We start from the raw sequence: 20,838 nt of genomic DNA, 5'->3' as shown, positions 1-20,838 counted from the left end.
GAAAACGAATGTAAAAATTATTAACTCATTAAAATATTAGCCGAAAAAGGCCGCATGTAAAAGATATATTGAAATAAAATCCAAAAACAAATGTAAAAATTATTGACTTATATTAATTAAATTCAAATTCAAAAATAGTAGGTATTTGTAAAGAAAGGAAACAAAAATTTTCCCTGTCGAAAAATTGCCCTCGTTCAAAATTAAGCACTTTACTACAAAAAAAAGGCTTCTAAAAAAAACCATTAACAAGTTAACAAAAAATAAATTTTTAGACCCACGTGTATAATTTTCCGAAAAATTCGTTTTGAACCTAAGAGAGAAAGAGAAAGAGAGAAGAAGAAGAGAGAAAGACAAAAATAAGAATGCACCAAAGCGTATAATTATTTTTGAGAAAAAAAAGAACTTTAGACCAGACATCCATATAAGTTTAAAAGTATAAAAAGCAGTTATTTTTCCTGGTTGGTTTCTTTCTCAGATTTCTAACCGCCGGTCGTCAAACGTCAGTAAGGAAAAGAAGACGAAAAAGAAGAAGAAGAAGAAGTAGAAGAAGAAGAAGAAGAAAAAGGCGTTGAGAATAATTTTTGAAGGTGAGAAAAGGAGCGACGGGGTGTGTGCGCTCACGGAAAAGGTATATATGGAAAAGTGTATACAGAAGAGAAGAGAGAGAGAAAGAGAGATGAAGAAGTTTATAGCAAGCTCATATCAAGCTCTTCCTTTGGAGATAGCAAAGAAACTCCTGGCAGGTAAAGTCAGTAGGCGGACTGAAGTTCATTCACCTACAGCCTAGCGGACGACCGGATAGCGGGACCATGGCTCCATTGGTCCCGTCTGATCATACCTCCCTGTATATATCTACCTATCGGGTGGTTAAAAAATAGGTTCACCTGGTAACACAAGGCGCACCTAAACAATAAATGAATAATAACTCCCTTTACTTCCTCCAAAAACACTCCCGTAACGTTCTGTTATTCTGTATATTAAACCTAAAAGCCTACAGTCCTCACAACTTGATGTCGAATATTTTTACGATTCACTATTTTTAATTTCTCCTTTTCCTATTTTTTATATGCCCTTTTTTTTAATAAAAACAAAAATTAATTGTACACTCAGAAAAAAAGATATATTTCACTCAGAGCCAAGACTTTTTATTTATTTAAATAAAATTTTATTTGGTTCCAATAAATTTTATTTCATTTAAATAATATTTTATTTGGCTCAAATAAATTTTATTTGATTTAAATAAAATTTTAATTGGTTCAAATAAAATTTTATTTAGTTCAAATAAATTTTATTTTATTTGAATAAAATTTTATTTGGTTCAAAAAAAAAGTTTTATTTAAGTCTAATAAAATTTTTATTTAAAACAACAACTACTAGTTGACTTTGAGACAAATATACATTTATTGAACTCAAATAAATTATATTTGGTTTAAATAAAAATTTTATTTAAAAGAAATAAATAATTTATTCGGCTCTGAGAAAAATGTACTTTTATTTAACTGAAATAAATTATATTTGGTTTGAATAAAAATTTTCTCTGGAAGAATGGTAAATTTTAAAAAATAGTGAAGTAGAAAAATAAGTAATATTATTAAATAAATAATAAAATAAAGAAATAAAAAATTCTAATTCAAAATAAATCTCAATATTTTGTAAATATAATTTTTTTCATTTAAATTAAATACACAATAATAAAATGTTAATATATAATAGTACATAATAGTAAATTTATAAAAGTTTTAAAAAACCGAAAGCAAATAATGAATAATAAATAATAATAAATAGGTACATAATAAATAAATATTATTAAATTTATAAAAGATAAATATTAGTAAATAAATAATAGCAAATACATAATAAATAATAATAATAATAAATAAAAAAATTGATTTAACTTGGAAGATTGATAATTTTGTTAAATATTAACTATATACTTATAATTTTTACCAAGTGACAAATTCATAAGAATATAAAAAAATATTATTCTTTTATATTTTTAAGAATTTATATAATAATAAATAAATGAGAACAGATTTTAAAAATAATTGTATTAAAAAAATCACGTTTGTTTTTTAATTTCTTTCGCTTACTATAAATATTTGTTAATTAAGCTCAATTATTTAAGTGAATTATATTTTGTGTTATTAAAAATGAAATTTTTTTTTCAACGACGAAAAACGTGAAAAACACGTTTTCGGTTTTTGTATTCGTCATCAGCAGAGAATGGGACACGGATATATACGTAATGTATAGTAAATACACTCCTCCCTTTTCGTTTCGCTCATTGAATTTTCAATCATGTTCATTAAACAGTTAATCGAAATAAAAATTAAACGCCAAAATCAAACATGTCCGAATTCGATGAAGATGTTTGAGAAAAAAAAATATTATTTACTATATATAAATTCGTATTGCTTTTTAATAATATAAAAAATTTATTAACCGGAATAAATAAATAAACATAATTAAAAAAAATAATAAAAATTAAAAATTAACAAAATTAATTATATTATTTTTATTATTATTATCATAATTTTGACTTTATCACTTTGTAGTGTTAATTATAATTAAAATTTTGAGATTATTATTATTATTGTTATTATTATATTATAAATTTTATTATTATTATATCTATTTATTATTAAGATTAATGTTATTATTATTTATTTATTATTACATTAATTAACAATAATAGTATTGTAATATTAATATTATATTATTTATGATTTATATATAAGTAATAAAATAATTATCTAGTGAGAGACAAAAAAAAAGATCGAAATAATTAATTTTACGCACATAGAAAATTTAAATAAATCAAAATAATACTTTACGTAGCATGTGGTATATATTATAGGATTATAATTTACTCAAGTGAGAAGTGTAATTAGGTTTCTGTGCCACAAGAAAGTAACGAGGGAAAACACATTTTAAAATATAATAATAATTCGTATTATAGTTTAATTATTATAATGACTATTATTTTAATATAATGAACTACAACTATTGTTATAAAAAATTCTTATCCAGAAGGATAGACGAAATTATAATTATAACAAAAATTATTCGAAATTAAAATCCCCCCCCCCCCTCCCAAAGAAATAACCCCAAAATGAAAATTAAATACTATTTTTCTCCGAAAAGTAAAAGAAAACACAAAAAATATAAGCAAATTATAATTATGTGAAAAAAATTCAAGTCAATAGTTCGGAAAAAAAAATTCGCGCGCGGTCTTCTTTTTCTGATAAGGTAATTTTCCAATCTGTAAAATTAATGGCTTCCTTTCTTTACTCTCGGGTGTTAAAAAAAAAGGAAGACAATAAACATGTCAACCTTGAACATATTATCAACATTCTCCGGATGGCAGGAGAACATTATAAGCGAACACACCACGTGAACGATAAATGCTTTCGCGAGAGTTGCACGATCCGTAAAACTATTCTCGCGAATCTTACGCGCACGTAAATGTTGCAAACTTTTATTTATTGATAATATGCATCACTCTCGTATTATAAAATTAATGCGAGAAGAGAAGAAATGGAAATTTTTTGTGAAAGGTGTGAAATACTTTTTTTAAATCTCATAACACCGCGAATGAAACTGTTTTTATTAAAAGTATAGAATTGACTTACGATTTTTGTCATGTTTAGTATTTAAAAATTTATTAAATTTACTATAAATTACTATTACTATAACAGTAACAAGTCATTAAAAAAATAACAATAGAAAATCAATAAAAAAACCGCGATTTTTTTCCCTCTCTTTATTAAACTTTTTTTCAAAACAACAAAAGCGTCAAAATTAAAACACTTGACTGTGATACAAGGATTATATACACTTAAAAAAGATATGTTTGTATACTGCACAATAGACCTCCGATGTACCATAAAAGTTTCTACTTTTTATAGACTATAAGAGAAATGAAGAAAAAAAGAAAACAGTATGAAAGAAACTATTTTTTTTTCTCTCCGCAGAAAAGTACGAAAAAAGAAATAAAAATTTTTCCTTTTTTCTGCAAAAAAAAAAAAGAGAGAAGAATTTAATTCAACTTCTAAATTACAAGAATAATATTTAATTTTGGCGCATAAAAGTTAATACCATAGGTACAGAGCAGGAAAATATAAATCCTTAAAGGGTCGGTGAGCATCAAAGAGTTTAAAGCTTGGAAAAGTATATAACTCAGATTAAATGCGAGATAAAGCGAAACAATGAAGGAAATATTTTCTTTTTATCGTCTCCTCTTTTTCTTTTTTTTCTAAATACGATTTATAAGAAAAAACATTTTTTTTAATTGAATCGAATTATGTTATTCTATAATGTCTTTGGTTGAAATGGTTAAATTTCAAATTTAAATTTTATTCATTTTATTATAAATAATATTGAGTCACGTATTGGAAAATAATTTTTTAAAGTTTCAAAATTTTTAATTAATGGTTTTCAATTTTATTTCAGTGAGTAATTTAACAAAATATTTTAACAAAAACATTTCGTTCAAATTTAATTCAAAACATTTCATTGGACGTTCGAACTTTTTGGAATATGTAACTTTTAATTGGTTAAAAAATATTTTCTTTATCGTCTTTTTTTAAAAATAAAATTCAAAAGAAAAAAAATTTTCTAATTGAATTAAATTGTTTTTCTAATATACAGGCCTCGGACTGAATGTAAAAATAAAAAATAGTATTAAAAGTGTCATAAAAATGTTCCTAATAAAATGGTGGTTTAATTTCTCCACTTGAGAACGCCAAGGCCGACACCAGGTGGCGAGGAATCTGATTTTAGCAACCGAATTGCCATCTGGCGGTGACATTGGCGTTCGCAGGTGGAGAGTTTAAAAAAAAGAAAAATTTAATTGTATATCAATATTAATAATATCCATAAAAAGTAATTGTAAATTTTTACTTAATATTTACTACAGAATTTTGTGCCTGAGACAAAAGAAAATAACAAAAATACGATGAAGAGGATTAATTTTTGGTGATCCAAAATCAATACCGGATAAATAAATAAAATACAAAAAGGTCTGGTGGAGGATATAATAAGTGTAAGTTAAATCTGACTATTGAGTTGATAAATTGTGAATGCGTGGTATAATAATATTGAAGAGTTGGGTATGAAAAGGGCGTTGTTCTTGCACAAGAAATGCATTAATGATACGCCCTTTAGAGTAAAAGATTTCAATTACATATTATTTTCCTTTACAAACTGACTTCATAATAATTATCCTACATTTCTATAAAAGACATATATTCAAAGTTCTATTCTAATTCAATGTGACTTAACACGTGTTTGCAGTGACTAATTCTTAATCAATAATTGACTTATTCACAAGTTTCGACTGTTATTATTATTATTATTATTATTATTTTCCATACTGTACAAGCGGAACTCCTTTCAAATTTTCTCGACTATTTCATTTCGCACTAAAATTATTTATAAACATTCGAATAAACGATTTTTTTCTGTTTTATTTTAATTAATTTTAATTTAAATTTAAACTTTAATTTTATAAACAAGCAAACGTTTATAATCAAAGAAATTTTTTTCACTATTGTTTCTTTAATATAAAAAATAATTATCAACATATTTTGACTCTAATAAATATTTTACTTATCTCCTGCATAATAAAAAAATAATTTCCCCTATATATATTTAATTAGAAAATAATTTTCTACTCATTTTAATAATCTTCTAAAACATTTATAATTTGAAAGTACTTTCACGTGCATCTTTTATAGTCGAACAATTTATTTTCATGATCATAATTTTTTTTTTCACTTACAATTAACATAACTAAATTAAAACATAATAAATTCCCGCTCATTGGAGTTTTGCTTTTAGAAAAAAGATTTTTTTTTATAAATAAAAATTAAATTGAAAATAAACATTAAATGATACTTTCTAAATATTAAAAAATAAATATCAACATAAATATCAACAAAATAGTATAAAAATGAATGTAATGAACAGTAATAAAGAGTAATGAAGAGTAATATTGACATAATTAAGGAAATATAAACATAAACTAAATATGAAAATTGAATTTTCGAAATTAACAGAATATACAAAGATGAACAAATATTTATTTACACACATGTATGTAAATTGATTATGAATGTTTACAAATCCGTGTATTTTAAAATGAAAAAAAATTGTTTGAAACTCGTTAAGAAAATTTATACAGTAAAATCAAATTTCTTGATCGAAAAAATGAATTTTTTATATTATGAGAAAATTAGTGATAAAAATTATAAATCTTCATATAGAAGCAGATTCGAGAATTAAAAAGTCACGCACGATTTCTTTATCATGAGGTAGTACATACACTTTATAATTAGTTATTATTTCTTAAGTCACGATTCTCATTTTAGGTTTTAATGCAGCAATTAAGAATTTAATGGAGTGTTGAGAACTTTACTATTCATGATATAAACGTTTTGATACACCCGCGGGAGTTACATCTTCTTAATTCATCTAATTTTATTGCGATGAAAACGAATAGCGGAAGTGTTATTACATTTTTAAAATTCATTTTTTATTGCTTGAAATACTATTTTTAAGATTGAATTTTAGATATCGAAACAGGAATATTGTTGGCAAAAGAATCGAAATGTAAATTTTGAAAATATAAATCTCAGCAAGAAATTTTTACTTTCTTGAATTGTTAAATATTTTTGAAATTTAAAAATTTTTAAATAGTGGTAAATTTTTTTTGGTGGTAACTTGAAAAAGAAAAAAGTTTATTGAAAATAAAATCAGTTAAAATTTGTTCGGACAAGTTACACTTATTTTCTTCACATGACAATATGTACTCATATATAATTAGTCGTTGAACAAGTCAATTATTTCTACGCCAATGAACAAGAAAAGTTTCTTCAACAGCCAACGGAACTGGAAGCACTTAACTTTTGTAAAAATTATCTAAATTATACTTTTTCTTGAAAAATAAAAATATAATGACAGTAGTAATCGAATATTTTAAGGATTCTCTTTATAGTGTATTTACTTCTCTTATAACCCAAACAAAAAAAAAATAAATAAAAACAAAAAACAAATCCCTACTTTCTAATTGTCATTTTCGAAACAATTCATGAAAGTATCTCATTAAGGAAAAGAGAATTGAAATTAAAAATAAATTTAATGCTCGTTAAGAAGTTATTAAACATTTAAATTTTCATTCGGGACAGTAGAACATTAAAGAATATTAATATGAAGTACAAATTTTCCTAATTATTGTTTTTTTTCAAGAAAAATAAGGAGATAAAGAGCGAAAGAAAAATAGAAACATTAAAAGAAAAAAGAAACGGAAAGAAAGAAAATAAGAAAAAGGACAGCAATAAAAAGAAATGGAAAAATATCATTTTTTCATGAAAAAAAGAGAAAGAGCAAAAAAATAGAAACAGAAAAAGAAACGGAAAAAAAGAAAAAGGAAAACAATAAAAAGAAAGACAACAAGAAAAACAAATGAAAAAATATTGTTTTTCACGAAAAAAAGAGAAAGAGCAAAAGAAAAATAGATACATAAAAAGAAAAAAGAAACGAAAAGAAAGAAAATAAAAAAAAGAAAAACAAGAAAAAGAAATGAAAAAATATTGTTTTTCACGAAAAAAAGAGAAAGAGCAAAAGAAAAAAAGAAACAGAAAAAGCAAAAATAATGGGAAAAGGAAAAATAACCGGAAAAAGAAAAAGAAACGGAAAAAAGAAAAAGGAAAACAATAAAAAGAAATTAAACAAGAAAAAGAAATAAAAAAAGAAGAAAAAAGAAATAGAAAAAAAAACAAAAAAAGGAAAAATTTGTACTATAGAAATAATTATGTGAATGTCTTGAAATTCAATTTTTGAGAATGCAAAAAACAATTATTTCAGCAAAAAAAAAAAAAAAAAAAATTATTCTCGTAAAGAAGGAAAAATTCTTTTATTAACAAAATAATGAAAGTGGGTTTAAACATTGTAAATGTAATTCCCTATTCGACAATAAAATCCTACAGTTAATTCTCGGTTTTTCCTCTGGAAGGAAATAAAGAACTAGTCAACAAAAAGAGTTAAAATGAAATGGGAAGATCAGCTTTAAAACTTTTAATAAAATTCCCCGCTCAGCACAGTTTCCCCCAGATAATTTCAATTCCCAGTTATAGTAAACATCCTGATGCTTTTTATTTATTATGTCAGTCATTATACTTTTACCGAGTAATTTCTCCTGTTCCCTCCTTTATTTTTTTAAAAGTATAGTTGAAAACAAAAAAAATGAGGCAACTTTTGCTAAAAAAAATATTTTCTAATACAATTTTTATAAATTAAAAACTGCTTTTTTTGTAAGAATTCTCACGAAAATATTATTCAAGTTTTCTGCACTAAAAATACAATTTAAATTATTAATAATTTAAATTGCATTTTTAGTGCAGAAAACTTGAATTATTTTATTAAATAAATATTTAAATAATACTTATTTGTTTTTCCAAGAAAAATAAAATTAGAAAAAATTCAATTAAAAAATTTTTGAAATTTAATAATTTCTAAAAACAATGTTAAACAGTGTTATAAAACAATTCTAAGACTTTGTTTTTTAAAAATTACTGAATTATTTGGGAAAATTTTATTAAAATAATAAATATTGAAAATCATTGAATTGAGGAAAAATTTAAGAAAATAATTAAAATTTTGTTAAGAATTTCTAAAAATTACAACTAAAACACATTTAAAATTCAATTATTTTATACGTTTCAACTAAACTTCATCTCTAAATCATTTTTTTTTTTAAATATTTTAAAATAATGTTTTTCTTAAAAAAATTATGTTAAAACAATTCTAAAACTTTGGTTTTTAAAAATTAAACTTTAATTTTTCGAAAAGAATTGAATTGAAAATAATTGAATTTAAAAAAGAATGAAAAAAGCCACTTTTTTCGAAAAATGTTGGATTGTAATTTACATTAATTTTCATTTTTTAAATAAAACTTGAAACTTTTTCAATAAAATGTTTGAGAATTCAATTCTTTTCAAAAGCAATTAAAATTCTTCAAATAAGTTGATTTTCAAAAAATTCTAAAAAAAAAATACTTGAATAAAATCAATTATTTTGAGTTACATTTTACAAAATTTCAATTAATCAAAATCTTTTAAATTCTACATTTCGAAAAATATTTTATTATAATTTGCATTAATATTAATTTTTTAATTTAAACTTGAAAATTTTTTATTACAATTTTTGAGAAAATATAATTTTTTTCAAAGTTTGCAATTAAAATTCTTCAAGAGTTGATTTTCAAAAATGACTATAAAATACTTGAAAAAAATCAATTATTTTGAGTTAAGTTTTACAAAATTTCAATTATTCGAAATTTTTTTAATTCTATTTTTCGAAAAATATTTTAGGTATTATAATTTTCATTAATTTTCACTTTTTAATTTAAACTTGAAAATTTTTCATGAAAATTTTTGAGAATTCAATTCTTTTCAAAATTTGCAATTGAAATTCTTCAAGAGTTGATTTTCAAAAATTATTAATATAAAATACTTGAAAAAAATCAATTATTTTGAGTTAAATTTTACAAAATTTCAAGTATTAAAAATCTTTTTAATTCTATATATTTCGAAAAAAATTTTTATATAATTTTCATTAATTTTCATTTTTCAATTTAAATTTGAAAATTTTTTATTAAAATTTTTGAGAATTCAAATCTTTTCAAAATTTACAATTAAAATTCTTTAAGAGTTGATTTTCAAAAATTCGAATAAAATACTTGAAAAAAATCAATTATTTTGAGTCAAGTTTTACAAAATTTTAAATATTCAAAATCTTTTTTTTTTTAATTGTATATTTTAAAAATTAGTAAAACCTAAACTGTCAGAAACTTCTGCGAATTTTTGGTAATTTTTACTACTTTCGGAGTAAATTTTGCTGCGTTCGAAGTAAATTTTACTAATTTTTTACAAATATATTCTTTGAACGTAGTAAAATTTACTTTGAACGTAGCAAAATTTACACTTCGTGTAGAGATTAATTTACATCGAAAGAAAAATTAAATTCCATTAATTTACTGTAAATTTGTCAAAATTTTCTATTCAAAAGAAAATTATTCATTTTAGTTAGAAATTAGTTTAGAAATTTTCAAGACAACGGTTTTTGTTTTGATATTTTCTTCAAAATTGGATTTAGAAAAATTTTCCAACAGGCAATTGTGTAAAAAATGTTCTCCAGTTCTCAAAAAAAAAAAAAATGATTATTTAAATTCCGAAGAGAAAAAAAGAATAAAATCCCTCCTCTCTAAGCCAAAGAAATATACAAGTTCCGTAAGAGAATACTTTTTCGTTTGTCAAGAAGAAGAAGAAGAAGAAGAAAAAAAGAGAAAAAATGAAATTAGGGATTCGACTCACGTTGAACAATGAGTCGCGGGTCTACTTATTTTTCAACCACGTATTTCCCGTGCGTTTCACTCACACATTCTCAATTCACACCCAACCGCACCGAGAAGGAGAGCCTAATACGTGCGTGTGCTCGATTTGAGAATCCTCGTGGAACCGGTTTCAGGATCAAGTGTAGCATTCGTGTGTAAAGCGATTACAATCTTTTTGGGAGCCCTTTGGTCCAGTCTCATCTGCAGTTTTGAATAGAAGAAAATTCTCTCATATTGAGTGAATAAAACATTTATCTCTTTCTCTCTTTCCTAACTTCATATAATGAAAAAAAAAAAAATTCAAAAAAGAGAGCACCCAAAACAAAAAGGGAGAGAAAAAAGAAAAAAGAAGATAAAGATAATGATGATGAAGAAGAAGAAGAAGAAGAAGAAGAAGAAAAGTAGACCAGGGGAAACAGAAAGATACCGATCATAAAACAGGTGGTTCGGGAACGGTAAATGCTCTCGTCCATCAACAACAACAGAAGAAAAAAAATATCCTCTTGAATTAGCGCGTCCAATTCTAATTGGTATACATCTAAACAAGAACTTTCACTGCGCGGATTTATTAATAACCGAGAGGAATTATTCATCTCACTTAGTACTATTACTATTATTCACCTTCGGATGTAAATATTCATTATTCATTTCGAATTGCACAGGTGATAGAAAATCTCACTTGATTTTCATGAAAGGCAAAAATAATATTTAAAAAAGCTCCTCTTATTTTTATACTTTTTCTTTTTTATTTATTATCTCGAATTAATTATTATTTTTCCAGAATAATTTCTTCATTCTTTTTCTTTACTTTTAAACAAATCTTTTATTTAATCAGAAGAATTATTACTATTCCCTTTCTAAATTTGAGTTTTGGTAAAATCTACTTAAATCATTCACGACTTCTTGCTTTTGAATCAATTAAAATTTACTGATTATTTTTAACAAATTTTTGAAAAAGTTCTTTCACAATTTTCAAATCCATTTGTTTACAATTCAATTTTACGCAATTACAATTTACAATTATTGTAATTTACAATTACAATTCTTCAATTATATATTAGAAAATAAAAACTTGAAATAATTTCAAAAAAAAATTTACTAATTTACGAATTTTTTTAATTGTCAGATTATTTGAAAATATCAATAAATTTTTTATTAAAAAGATATTTAATCAATATTATTATTCCGTAGGAATTAAGATTTTCAAAAAATTTCAAATTCAACAACTTATAATAATTTAAATTTTCAAAAAAGAAATGAAATTATTTAGAAAGATTTAAATAAAAAAAATTTTTTATTAAAATGTTTGAAAATTCAATTTTTTTCAAAATTTGCAATTAAAGTTCTTCAAAAGTTGATTTTCAAAAAATCCTAATAAAATACTTGAATGAAATCAATTATTTTGAGTTAGAATTTTACAAAATTTCAATTATTCAAAATCTTTTTATAATTATATATTTTGAAAAATATTTTATTATAATTTTCATTAATTTTCATTTCTTAATTTAAACTTGAAAATTTTTCATTGAAATGCTTGAGAATTCAATTCTTTTCAAAATTTGCAATTCAAATTCTTCAAGAGTTTATTTTCAAAAATTTTAATAAAAATACTTGCAAAAAAAAAGCAATTATTTTGAGTTAAATTTTACAAAATTTTAATTATTCAAAATCTTTTTAATTTTATAATTCGAAAAATATTTGATTCTAATTCTCATTAATTTTCATTTTCTAATTTGAACTTGAAAATTATTCATTAAAATGTTTGAGAATTCAATTCTTTTCAAAATTTGCAATTAAAATTCTTCAAGAGTTAATTTTTCAAAATTCTAATAAAATACTTGAAAAAAATCAATTATTTTTACAAGAAATACAATTTTTCACATGAATTCAATTATTTAAAAAAATGTAATAAATAAAATTCGTTGTAAGAATTCAATTATTTTCAATAAATAATACAATTTTTCATAGGATTTTAATTATTTTTAATAGAATTTGAAATAAATTCCTCGAAAGTTGTAATTTTTTTCAAAAATTTTTTGCAAGAATTCAATTATATTTCTCAAATAATGAAATTCTTCGCTAAAATTCAAAACATTTTCAAAATTTACTATTTTAATAAAGTTTTTCAAAAGAATTTAATTATTTAAAAAAAATGGAATAAAATTCGTTGCAAGAATTCAATTATTTTCATAAATAATAAAATTCTTCACATGATTTCAATTATTTTTAATGCAATTTTTAAGTAAATTTTTCGAAATATGTAATTATTTTCAAAAATATTATTAAAATTCTTTGTAAGAATTCAATTATCAATTATTTTTAATAATTTTTGCAAAAGTTCCTTGAGAATAATTTCAAATTCATTTGTATACAATTCAATTTTACAAAATTCCGATTATTCAGAAATTCTTCAATTAAATATTTAGAAAATAAAAACTTGAAATAATTTTTAAAAAAATTCAATTAAACTTTTTCAAAAAAATTAATTCTTTACAGAATTAAGAGAAAGAGTAAGAAAAATTCAAATTTTCAAAGATTTTAATTTGTAACCTTTTTAAAATTCGATTATTTTCTAGAATTTTAACTAAAATTCATTTTTAAAGCAATTTTTATTCATATTTCAATTATTTAAACAGAAAAATAAATAATTTATTCAATAATTGAATGTTTCTTAAAATTGAATTCTCATATTAAAGAATTTCATCAATAAATTTTTAAATAATTAAATTGAATTTTCTTCAACGAATTTTAATAACATTTTTTTTAAAAATTCGATTAAAATCGTATTAAAAATAATTAAAACTCTGCGATGAAGGTTTATTATTATTTATGAAAATAATTGAATTCCTGTAAAATTTTTATTATTTTTATATGAAAATAATTAAATGTTTGCATAGAATTTTATTAAAATTTTTTTTTTTAATTCACTAAATTATTTTGGAAACTTTTATTAAAATAGATATTGAAAATCGTTGAATTGAGGAAAATTTTTGAAAATAATTAAATTCTTGCAATCATTTGTAACTTCTCTAAAATTCAATTTTTTAAAAGTGTTTTTAACTAAAATTCTTCTACAAATCCATTATTTTTAACAATTAATTAAATATAATAATAATAATAAAATATAATATAATATATATATTACAAAATTTAACTAATTTCAAAATTATAAATTATTAAATTTTTTAAAAATTTTCTAGTAAATTTCAAACCGATTTGAAAGGAAAAGAACAAAAGTGAAAATAAACTGATTCAGATTTAGAGAGAAAATAATGGAAAATAATAATAAAATAGGAAATAAATGAAAATAAATGTTAAATTATACAAATAAAATAAAAAAAAAATAATTTTATGATATAAATAAACATTAATAACAAATATAAAAAAAGAATAATAAAAATAGTAATCATAGTAACAAAAATAAATAGGAAATAATAGAAATAATAATAAATGATAATTAATAAGCAATAATTAATAAAAATAAAAAATTTAAATTAATTAACAAAAAATTAATAATAATTATTATTACTATTGTAATTATTATTATTGTAATTCCAGTTAGTAATAATTATGGAAACTTAATAAGGTCTTCAATCAAAAAGAGATTGTAGTCCAATCAAAAGTAATATAAGCGAATGTTACGTACGTGAAATTAACAATCAATTAATAAATTTCATTTGAAATAAATCGTTTATAATTGATGTTGGTAATAATTTTCGTTGCAATTTTTCCAGTGTTGGAAATCATTTAACCTGTTGATTTTGCGCCTATATATATGTATGCGTGCAACGGTTTAATAGAATCCGTAAGTCGTCGACCTTGAAATTTTAATAAGCTTCATCAAAGATTAAACAGGACTTTAAAGTAATCGGAAACAGATTTATTAATCGATTCGTCTCCTCCACTATAGACATAAAATAATCGCGAGTTTCCTTCAGAATATTCACAAATGATTTCATCGGAACTTGCGTACCACTCGCCGCAGTGATAATGAAAGAGTATATATGTATATTTAATTAATTGTTCGTTTCGTAAGTCCCGGTGTTATTTTTTTTTACCTAAAGAAACTTGATGGAAATTTTTCCAAGAATTGAAAAAACAAATTCCTTTAGGTATATATTTAGAATTTTTTCCTTGTTCCTAAAATCAAGCCGAAAATTCGAATTTTGTGAAAAAATTAATTTCTCTTTTTGGTTTTTCAAAAAAAAAAAAAAAAAAAAAAAAAAATCGTTTTCCACTATAAAGAAAGGTAACGAAAAGAAATATTTTTCTGTACGGAAAAAAATGAGAAAATGAGTAGACAAATGTGTATGATTGCGAATGATGTAAGTATATTAGACAACAAATACAAAATAAACTATCGTGGTGGAAAGATTGGTATTTAAAAATAATTTTACTATCTGAAAAAGTTATTATTGAGCGAAACTGATTTTGCTTTATCAAAACCAGGAAGCCGGTATAGAGGAGAAACTTTGAAGGAGAAAAGCGAATTGTATATATAGCAATACCAAACTAATTGGTCCCACTGAGTGATTGCTGGCAGGAGTAATAATCGTTTTAAACTTTTAAGATAAGTGAAACAAGAGAGCATAATAAACCTTATTCTTTGAACCTACAAACACTTCTAACTTCAACTTTCCTCAATTTGCCAAACAGGCTTCGATTTTTTTTTTTCCCGACGTAGTAAGAAAAACATTGGCAATGTACTTAAACGAATTTTACTGTTGAATAAAAAAAAACTAATTCTAAAATACGAAAAGAACTAAATTTTAAGTACAAAAAAAATTGAATTTTAAGTACAAAAAAATAAATTTTAAGTACAAAGAAACTAAATTTTAAGTACAAAGAAACTAAATTTTAAGTACAAAAAAATATTAAACCTAAAATAAAAAAACTAAATTTTAAGTACAAAAAAAAATTAAACCTAAAACAAAAAACTAAATTTTAAGCACAAAAAATACTAAACCTTAAATAGAGAAAACTAAACCTTAAATACGAAAAAAATATAAAATACTGGAAAGAAACTAAAACTATAAAATACAAAAAAATTACTCAATGAAAATATGTAGAACAAGTAAAAAAAATATCTATATAGCAAAATATTTGTTCAATAAATAAATTATAAAATCCTTTGAATTACTCAAATATTGCACAATAGGAAAAAATGAGGACTCGAAAAATTAATGACGCTGCTTTATCGAATACATACACAATTCTTAAAAATGTATACGTTTCAATAACCTAAGTAATTAAGCTAGATTGCTAATTGACTTAAAATTGAATTGCAACCTCTGTAAATTGTGTAATAAGTATGAGTCGGGAGCAGGTCAGTAAAATTGAGCTTCATCGTTGATTAAATTTAAGCCAAATCTCAAATATTTTTTCTAGAATTTTAACAATCAATTTCCAATACTTAACACTCGCTATGTACAAATTTAAAAATATCTAAGAAATTTAATTGAATTTTAATTTTTACACTCGAAAATAAAATTTATTTCATTCAAATAAAATAAAATATCTAAGAAATTTAATACAATTTTAATTTTTACACTGGAAAATAAAATTTATTTCATTCAAAAATAACCTATTACTGGTCTATTATCAAATAAATATTTACTTGAATAGAATAATTTTTATTTAAATCAAATTGTGTTTGAAATAAATTGTTATTTAAACCAATAATTTCAGTGCTTGAAGCAAATAATACCATTTCATTGATTAAAATAAAAATTATTTATTTCGAGTAAATATTTATTTGAGAATAGGCAAGTAATCAGTTATTTGAATCAAATCAATTTTTTTCACTGTCAGTGACGTTTCTCGTTATTAAATCATTATAAAAAAAAAAAAAATAATAATAATAATAAAAGTAATAATAATAATAATAAACAATAATAATAATAATAATAATAATAATAATAATAATAAAATAATAAATAATAATAATAGGTACTAATAATATAATAACTATAATTATAATAATAATAATCGATAATTTAATTAATTTAAGAAGTAGTAAGTTAATTGGTCAATTAGTAAATTAATATTTGATAAGAGTATTAATCTAGTCATTAAAGTAATTCGACGATTATAATTATCTATCAATTATCAATTTCTTACTTCCAAGAATTTCCTCAAAATTTAATCGTTCAAATAATTTTGTGTCACTTTTATCAAAAAAAATTAATTATAATGTTTCTAAATATTAAATTAAGGTTTTTATTTTTTTTCTGATTATAATCAGTAATTTATAAAAATATTTTTAATAAAAAATGAATTAAATTACATTAAATGAAAAATTCCTTAATGGAAATATATTTTTAATGAAAATTATTTCTTTCATTTGAACGTTCAAAACTTGTGAATCATCTTCAATCGTAAAACTATATAATGCACTGATACACTTGTCAAAATCGTAACAAAAACTTTATGCTCACGTTTGAAATTTTAAAAACGTTTTTAAAAATTCGAAAAATCTGTATATGAATATTTATAGTCGTTTTACTATTGGAATGAAGGTAAAAGAAATAATATTCATAAATATTATCCGAAAGGAAAATGTTATCTCATATTTGTTATCTATGAACGACAGCAACAAATTGATATGACTAGTGAAAAATTTAAATAAAATCTCGTATTCAAGTCCAAACACGTGATATTATTTCATTTGAAAAAATTCAAAATATTTTAAATATTCATCTTGATTTATCCCTATCTCCTAACAATCAGATTCTTGAAATCAAAGAAAAAGAAGGAAGAATTTTTTGCTAAACTGACAAGAATGAAAATTTTTCATTTTTACCATGAAATTAAATTTTTAATCAAATTTGTATGAACGTAAACTTAACAATATTGGTAAATTTGGTAATAAATTAAATAAATTGAAAACAAATTTAGTAGTGAATTAAAAATAAATTTAGTAACAAATTGAAAATAAATTATTTTCAGGTAAAAATTGAAAGAAAAAAGAAGAACTCTACAAATTGATATGATAATTTCTTTCACATATGACAGACGAAAATCTATATTGATTAATCAATGTTACTTATTGAGAGACAACCATGACCCAAAAATGTAACAAACTAAATTAACCTTTAGCCTGTGGTGGCTAGGTCTCTTGGTGACTCTGACATTTAGATTCATTTAGGAATTGCCTTTAACACTCTTTAATAACATTTGTTAAAAAATCATTAACTCCTCGTCCCCTTGATAACGGAAATCAATTTTCACGAATAAAGTTCTATAAAAAGCTATTCTCATACAAATTGTGAGAATTTATGATGACGTATAGAAAGAAAACGAAACAAAAGTAATTATTCCTTCAAGTATTTGCTTCTAAAAAAATTAACTAAATGCCAACTGAAGATCTGTTCCGAAAAAACAACAACTTTCCCTGCTGTACTTTTCAGTACCTCCACTAAAATTAACTGAACGCTAACTAAAATTAATTTTCAAAGACACAAACATCCAAAAACTTTTTGAAACGAACTTGAAACTTTTCTAAAAGTTTGAAGATACAAAACAAAAAGCAGAACTACCAAAAAATTCGGTTGCACGAAAAAGAACAAATTGTGAAAAGAAATCATTTCTCTGAATTAAATGTAACAAACACTAATTAATTCAGTTAATTTATTTAGTTCCCTTATTATTTTTTTTTGTTCTTCTTGAAACTCTCTAATTCGAATAGACAAAAAAAAGGAGAAGACCTTTCCTCACAATTCCTCTGATAAATATATAAAGAAAATAAAATTACCGTTTTCAAAAGTATTCCGTTAACTATTTTTCAGGTTTTCTATGTACAATAAAATATATACACGGTAGCTCTCTAATGCTTTTGCAGGTTTTAACTGCATCTTGAATCTCGATCGAGAAAGTGACATCCCGGTAGTGGACACAGATATATAAGTTCTTTTCGCAAAAAAAAAAAAAAGAAAAAAAAACACTATTCCTATAGTCGCCTTACTTATCCATCAGAAGCGTGTCGAATAGTGTGAAATCTATTGCAAGATTTCACAAGGAGTGTAGGTCAACAATCCTGGGTCAAATTATTCCTCATCCAACATTTCACGATTGTATCGTTAAAGTTACCTCTGATACAAAAATAGTAAACGCACTATTTCTCATTGTCAGAAGCTAAATATAATAATTATTCCCCGTCAATCATTTAAATAATTTTCCCAACTTTCACTGTAGACACAAACATTTGTTTCCAGAAATTTTTTTCTTTATCATAAAAAAAAGTGAGAAGATGTAGAAAAAAAATATTTCCTTTATTTGAACGTTCGAGAATTTATGGATCATTGTCATGATCCATAAGTTCTGAACGTTCAAATAAAGGAAATATTTTTACAAAAAGCAAACACAAAATTAAACGTTTAGTATTTTTGATTCGGAATACGAATGCGATTGTATTTTAATTAGGAGAAGAAATCCCTCATTCGAACGTTCAGAATTTTAGAGACGTTTGTTTCAGAAAAAAAATTAAGAAAAGAAGAATTTAAAATCGAAAAAGAAATTAAATTTTAATTTCAAGAAGAAATAAATAAATTTCCTTCATTTGAACGTTCAAAACGGACGTTAGAAAGAAAAAAATTAATAAGAAGAAATTAAAATCGAAAAAGGGAAAAAAATTAGAAAACGATGAGAAACTAGATGCAAAATATTCTTTTTGATGAGTTCCAAAATTTCGAACAACTTTGAAAAATAGAAAATTACGTTATTTTCTTCGAAACGGATGATTTCAATGAAAAAAAAAAATTCCTCGACTGTATATGAAATTTTAGGTCACGTTTTTATGAATACAAAAAAAAATTTACGACGAATATTATCGTTTCATGAGCAGTGATTCGTGCAACATAAACGTAAAAGGTGAATGGTCGATCTTTAGAGGAGAACAAGAATATATGTGGTTCGTGAATCTATAATTTCTCCTGATGATTTGAGATAAAAGGCCGCAATTTTGTCAAACTACTTCCATACGATTTTGCAAATATTTAAATATTTCCCCTTGAACTTCATTTCTTTTTTGACGGAAATTGTCAAATTAATTTCGCTGAATGATTGATTTTCTAATTGTTTTGGAAAATTTAAATTTTGAAAAAAGCTTCAGGGAAAAAATCCTCGGGGGAAAATCGGACACAAAAAAGTGATTCAAAACGAAAAAGAAGAGAAAAAGAAGAAAAAAAGAAAATACGAATAGACATACCGATTTCTTTAATAGCACTGATAACTGCCACATGGGAAAGAAGAAAGATTCCGAGAGCGAAAAGACAAGGTGTCCTGATTCTTCGGAAGTAGGAGCCTCCGCTACTTCCGATTACACGATCACCACCGGAAGCGACGGTGCAGGGCCGCCGCGATTCCGCAGCCAGCGCCATCGCACACCCCCGTGGTGTTCTTCTCACACACTGCCACGCACCAAGAATCACTTTTCAAAATCAAACCGATTTTTAAACAAATCAACAAAAACCTCAAAATTAAAAAAGAAAAAAAAACTGACGCGAATTATAAAACTACAAAACCACCGACGCGACCTTTTTTTGGAGGAGGCAAAAATTCTTCTTTAAAATCCTCAATGAATAAAATGGGGGGGCAACTCTTTTTTTCAGGGGGGGGGGGAATTAAAAAAAAACTAGAAGAACAAGACGAGAAATCATTCCGAGCTCAGTTCATGTTTCCATAAGGCTGACGTTAGCCCGGTCGCGGTCAGCAGGCGACTAGTCGAAGAATTGCGCGGTGCAACATGGCGGCACACCGGCGAGAGGTCTCACGTTGGCAGGACCGGTGTGCGAGGACCAATCACAAACACACTATATAATACACACCGTCTCCTGGTCCATGGGACTCTGGAAGCACTATTTAGCTTACAGGTGAATCATTCTTGGGCTGTTTATCTTTAAGAGAACTAACTCTCTTGACAATCTTCTTCTTCTCTCTCTCTCTCTCTTAGATTTACAAGGTATCCTTCAAAAACGTTTTAAATCGTCCAAAGAAGTACCCGCTGACGCTCCTCTTTCCCTTTCCTCCATCAATATTCTCAATATACAGGTAGATTTTTCAGGTAACAATGGCAGACAACTTTCTTCCAGGACTTTGTTTACCTTTACACGCAGTGAATATATAGATATTCAAAAGCATTGCTAGAAAACTGTGCAGTGGAAAAGACTTACATAAAAACCATCATTCATGGGATGGTAAAGGTTGTTGAACCACAACTAATCATATGAATAATAGTTAATTATTCGTTAATATAATATTAACTCGGTTATATAATAAATTAACTGGTTATAATAAATTAACTGGTTAATGTAATATATAATATTGTCTCGATAATTTCCTTCGATAATGACAAAATAGGTCCGGACAAAATATTATCATCTTCAGAATGAACTCTTAAATTGAGACCCAAAGGATGATAACGGAAAGATGATTGTTCTATATTTTCT

General features: G+C 23.8%; 1 protein-coding gene and 1 long non-coding RNA gene across 2 annotated transcripts in view; one reads left to right on the top strand and one right to left on the bottom strand.

The window, feature by feature from the left end:
- Positions 1 to 20,376, bottom strand: part of LOC122512787 (low-density lipoprotein receptor-related protein 2) — a 118,788-nt gene extending 98,412 nt beyond the window's left edge. Inside the window, exon 1 of the mRNA XM_043628854.1 lies at positions 19,599 to 20,376. Coding sequence (XP_043484789.1) covers positions 19,599 to 19,770 — 172 coding nt within the window. The 5' untranslated portion in view covers positions 19,771 to 20,376. The remainder of the gene's footprint in view (positions 1 to 19,598) is intronic.
- Positions 3,229 to 7,122, top strand: LOC122512790. Its single transcript, XR_006302664.1, has 3 exons — positions 3,229 to 3,557; positions 4,919 to 5,044; positions 6,372 to 7,122. It is a non-coding gene; the product is annotated as an uncharacterized LOC122512790 (long non-coding RNA).
- Positions 20,377 to 20,838: the final 462 nt, after the last annotated feature.

The sequence above is a fragment of the Leptopilina heterotoma genome, unplaced genomic scaffold, assembly GCF_015476425.1.
Source record: "Leptopilina heterotoma isolate Lh14 unplaced genomic scaffold, ASM1547642v1 Lhet_128, whole genome shotgun sequence".
Lineage (NCBI taxonomy): Eukaryota > Metazoa > Arthropoda > Insecta > Hymenoptera > Figitidae > Leptopilina > Leptopilina heterotoma.
Note: the sequence above shows the minus strand (reverse complement) of the source record. Positions and strands in the feature narration are given on the sequence as shown.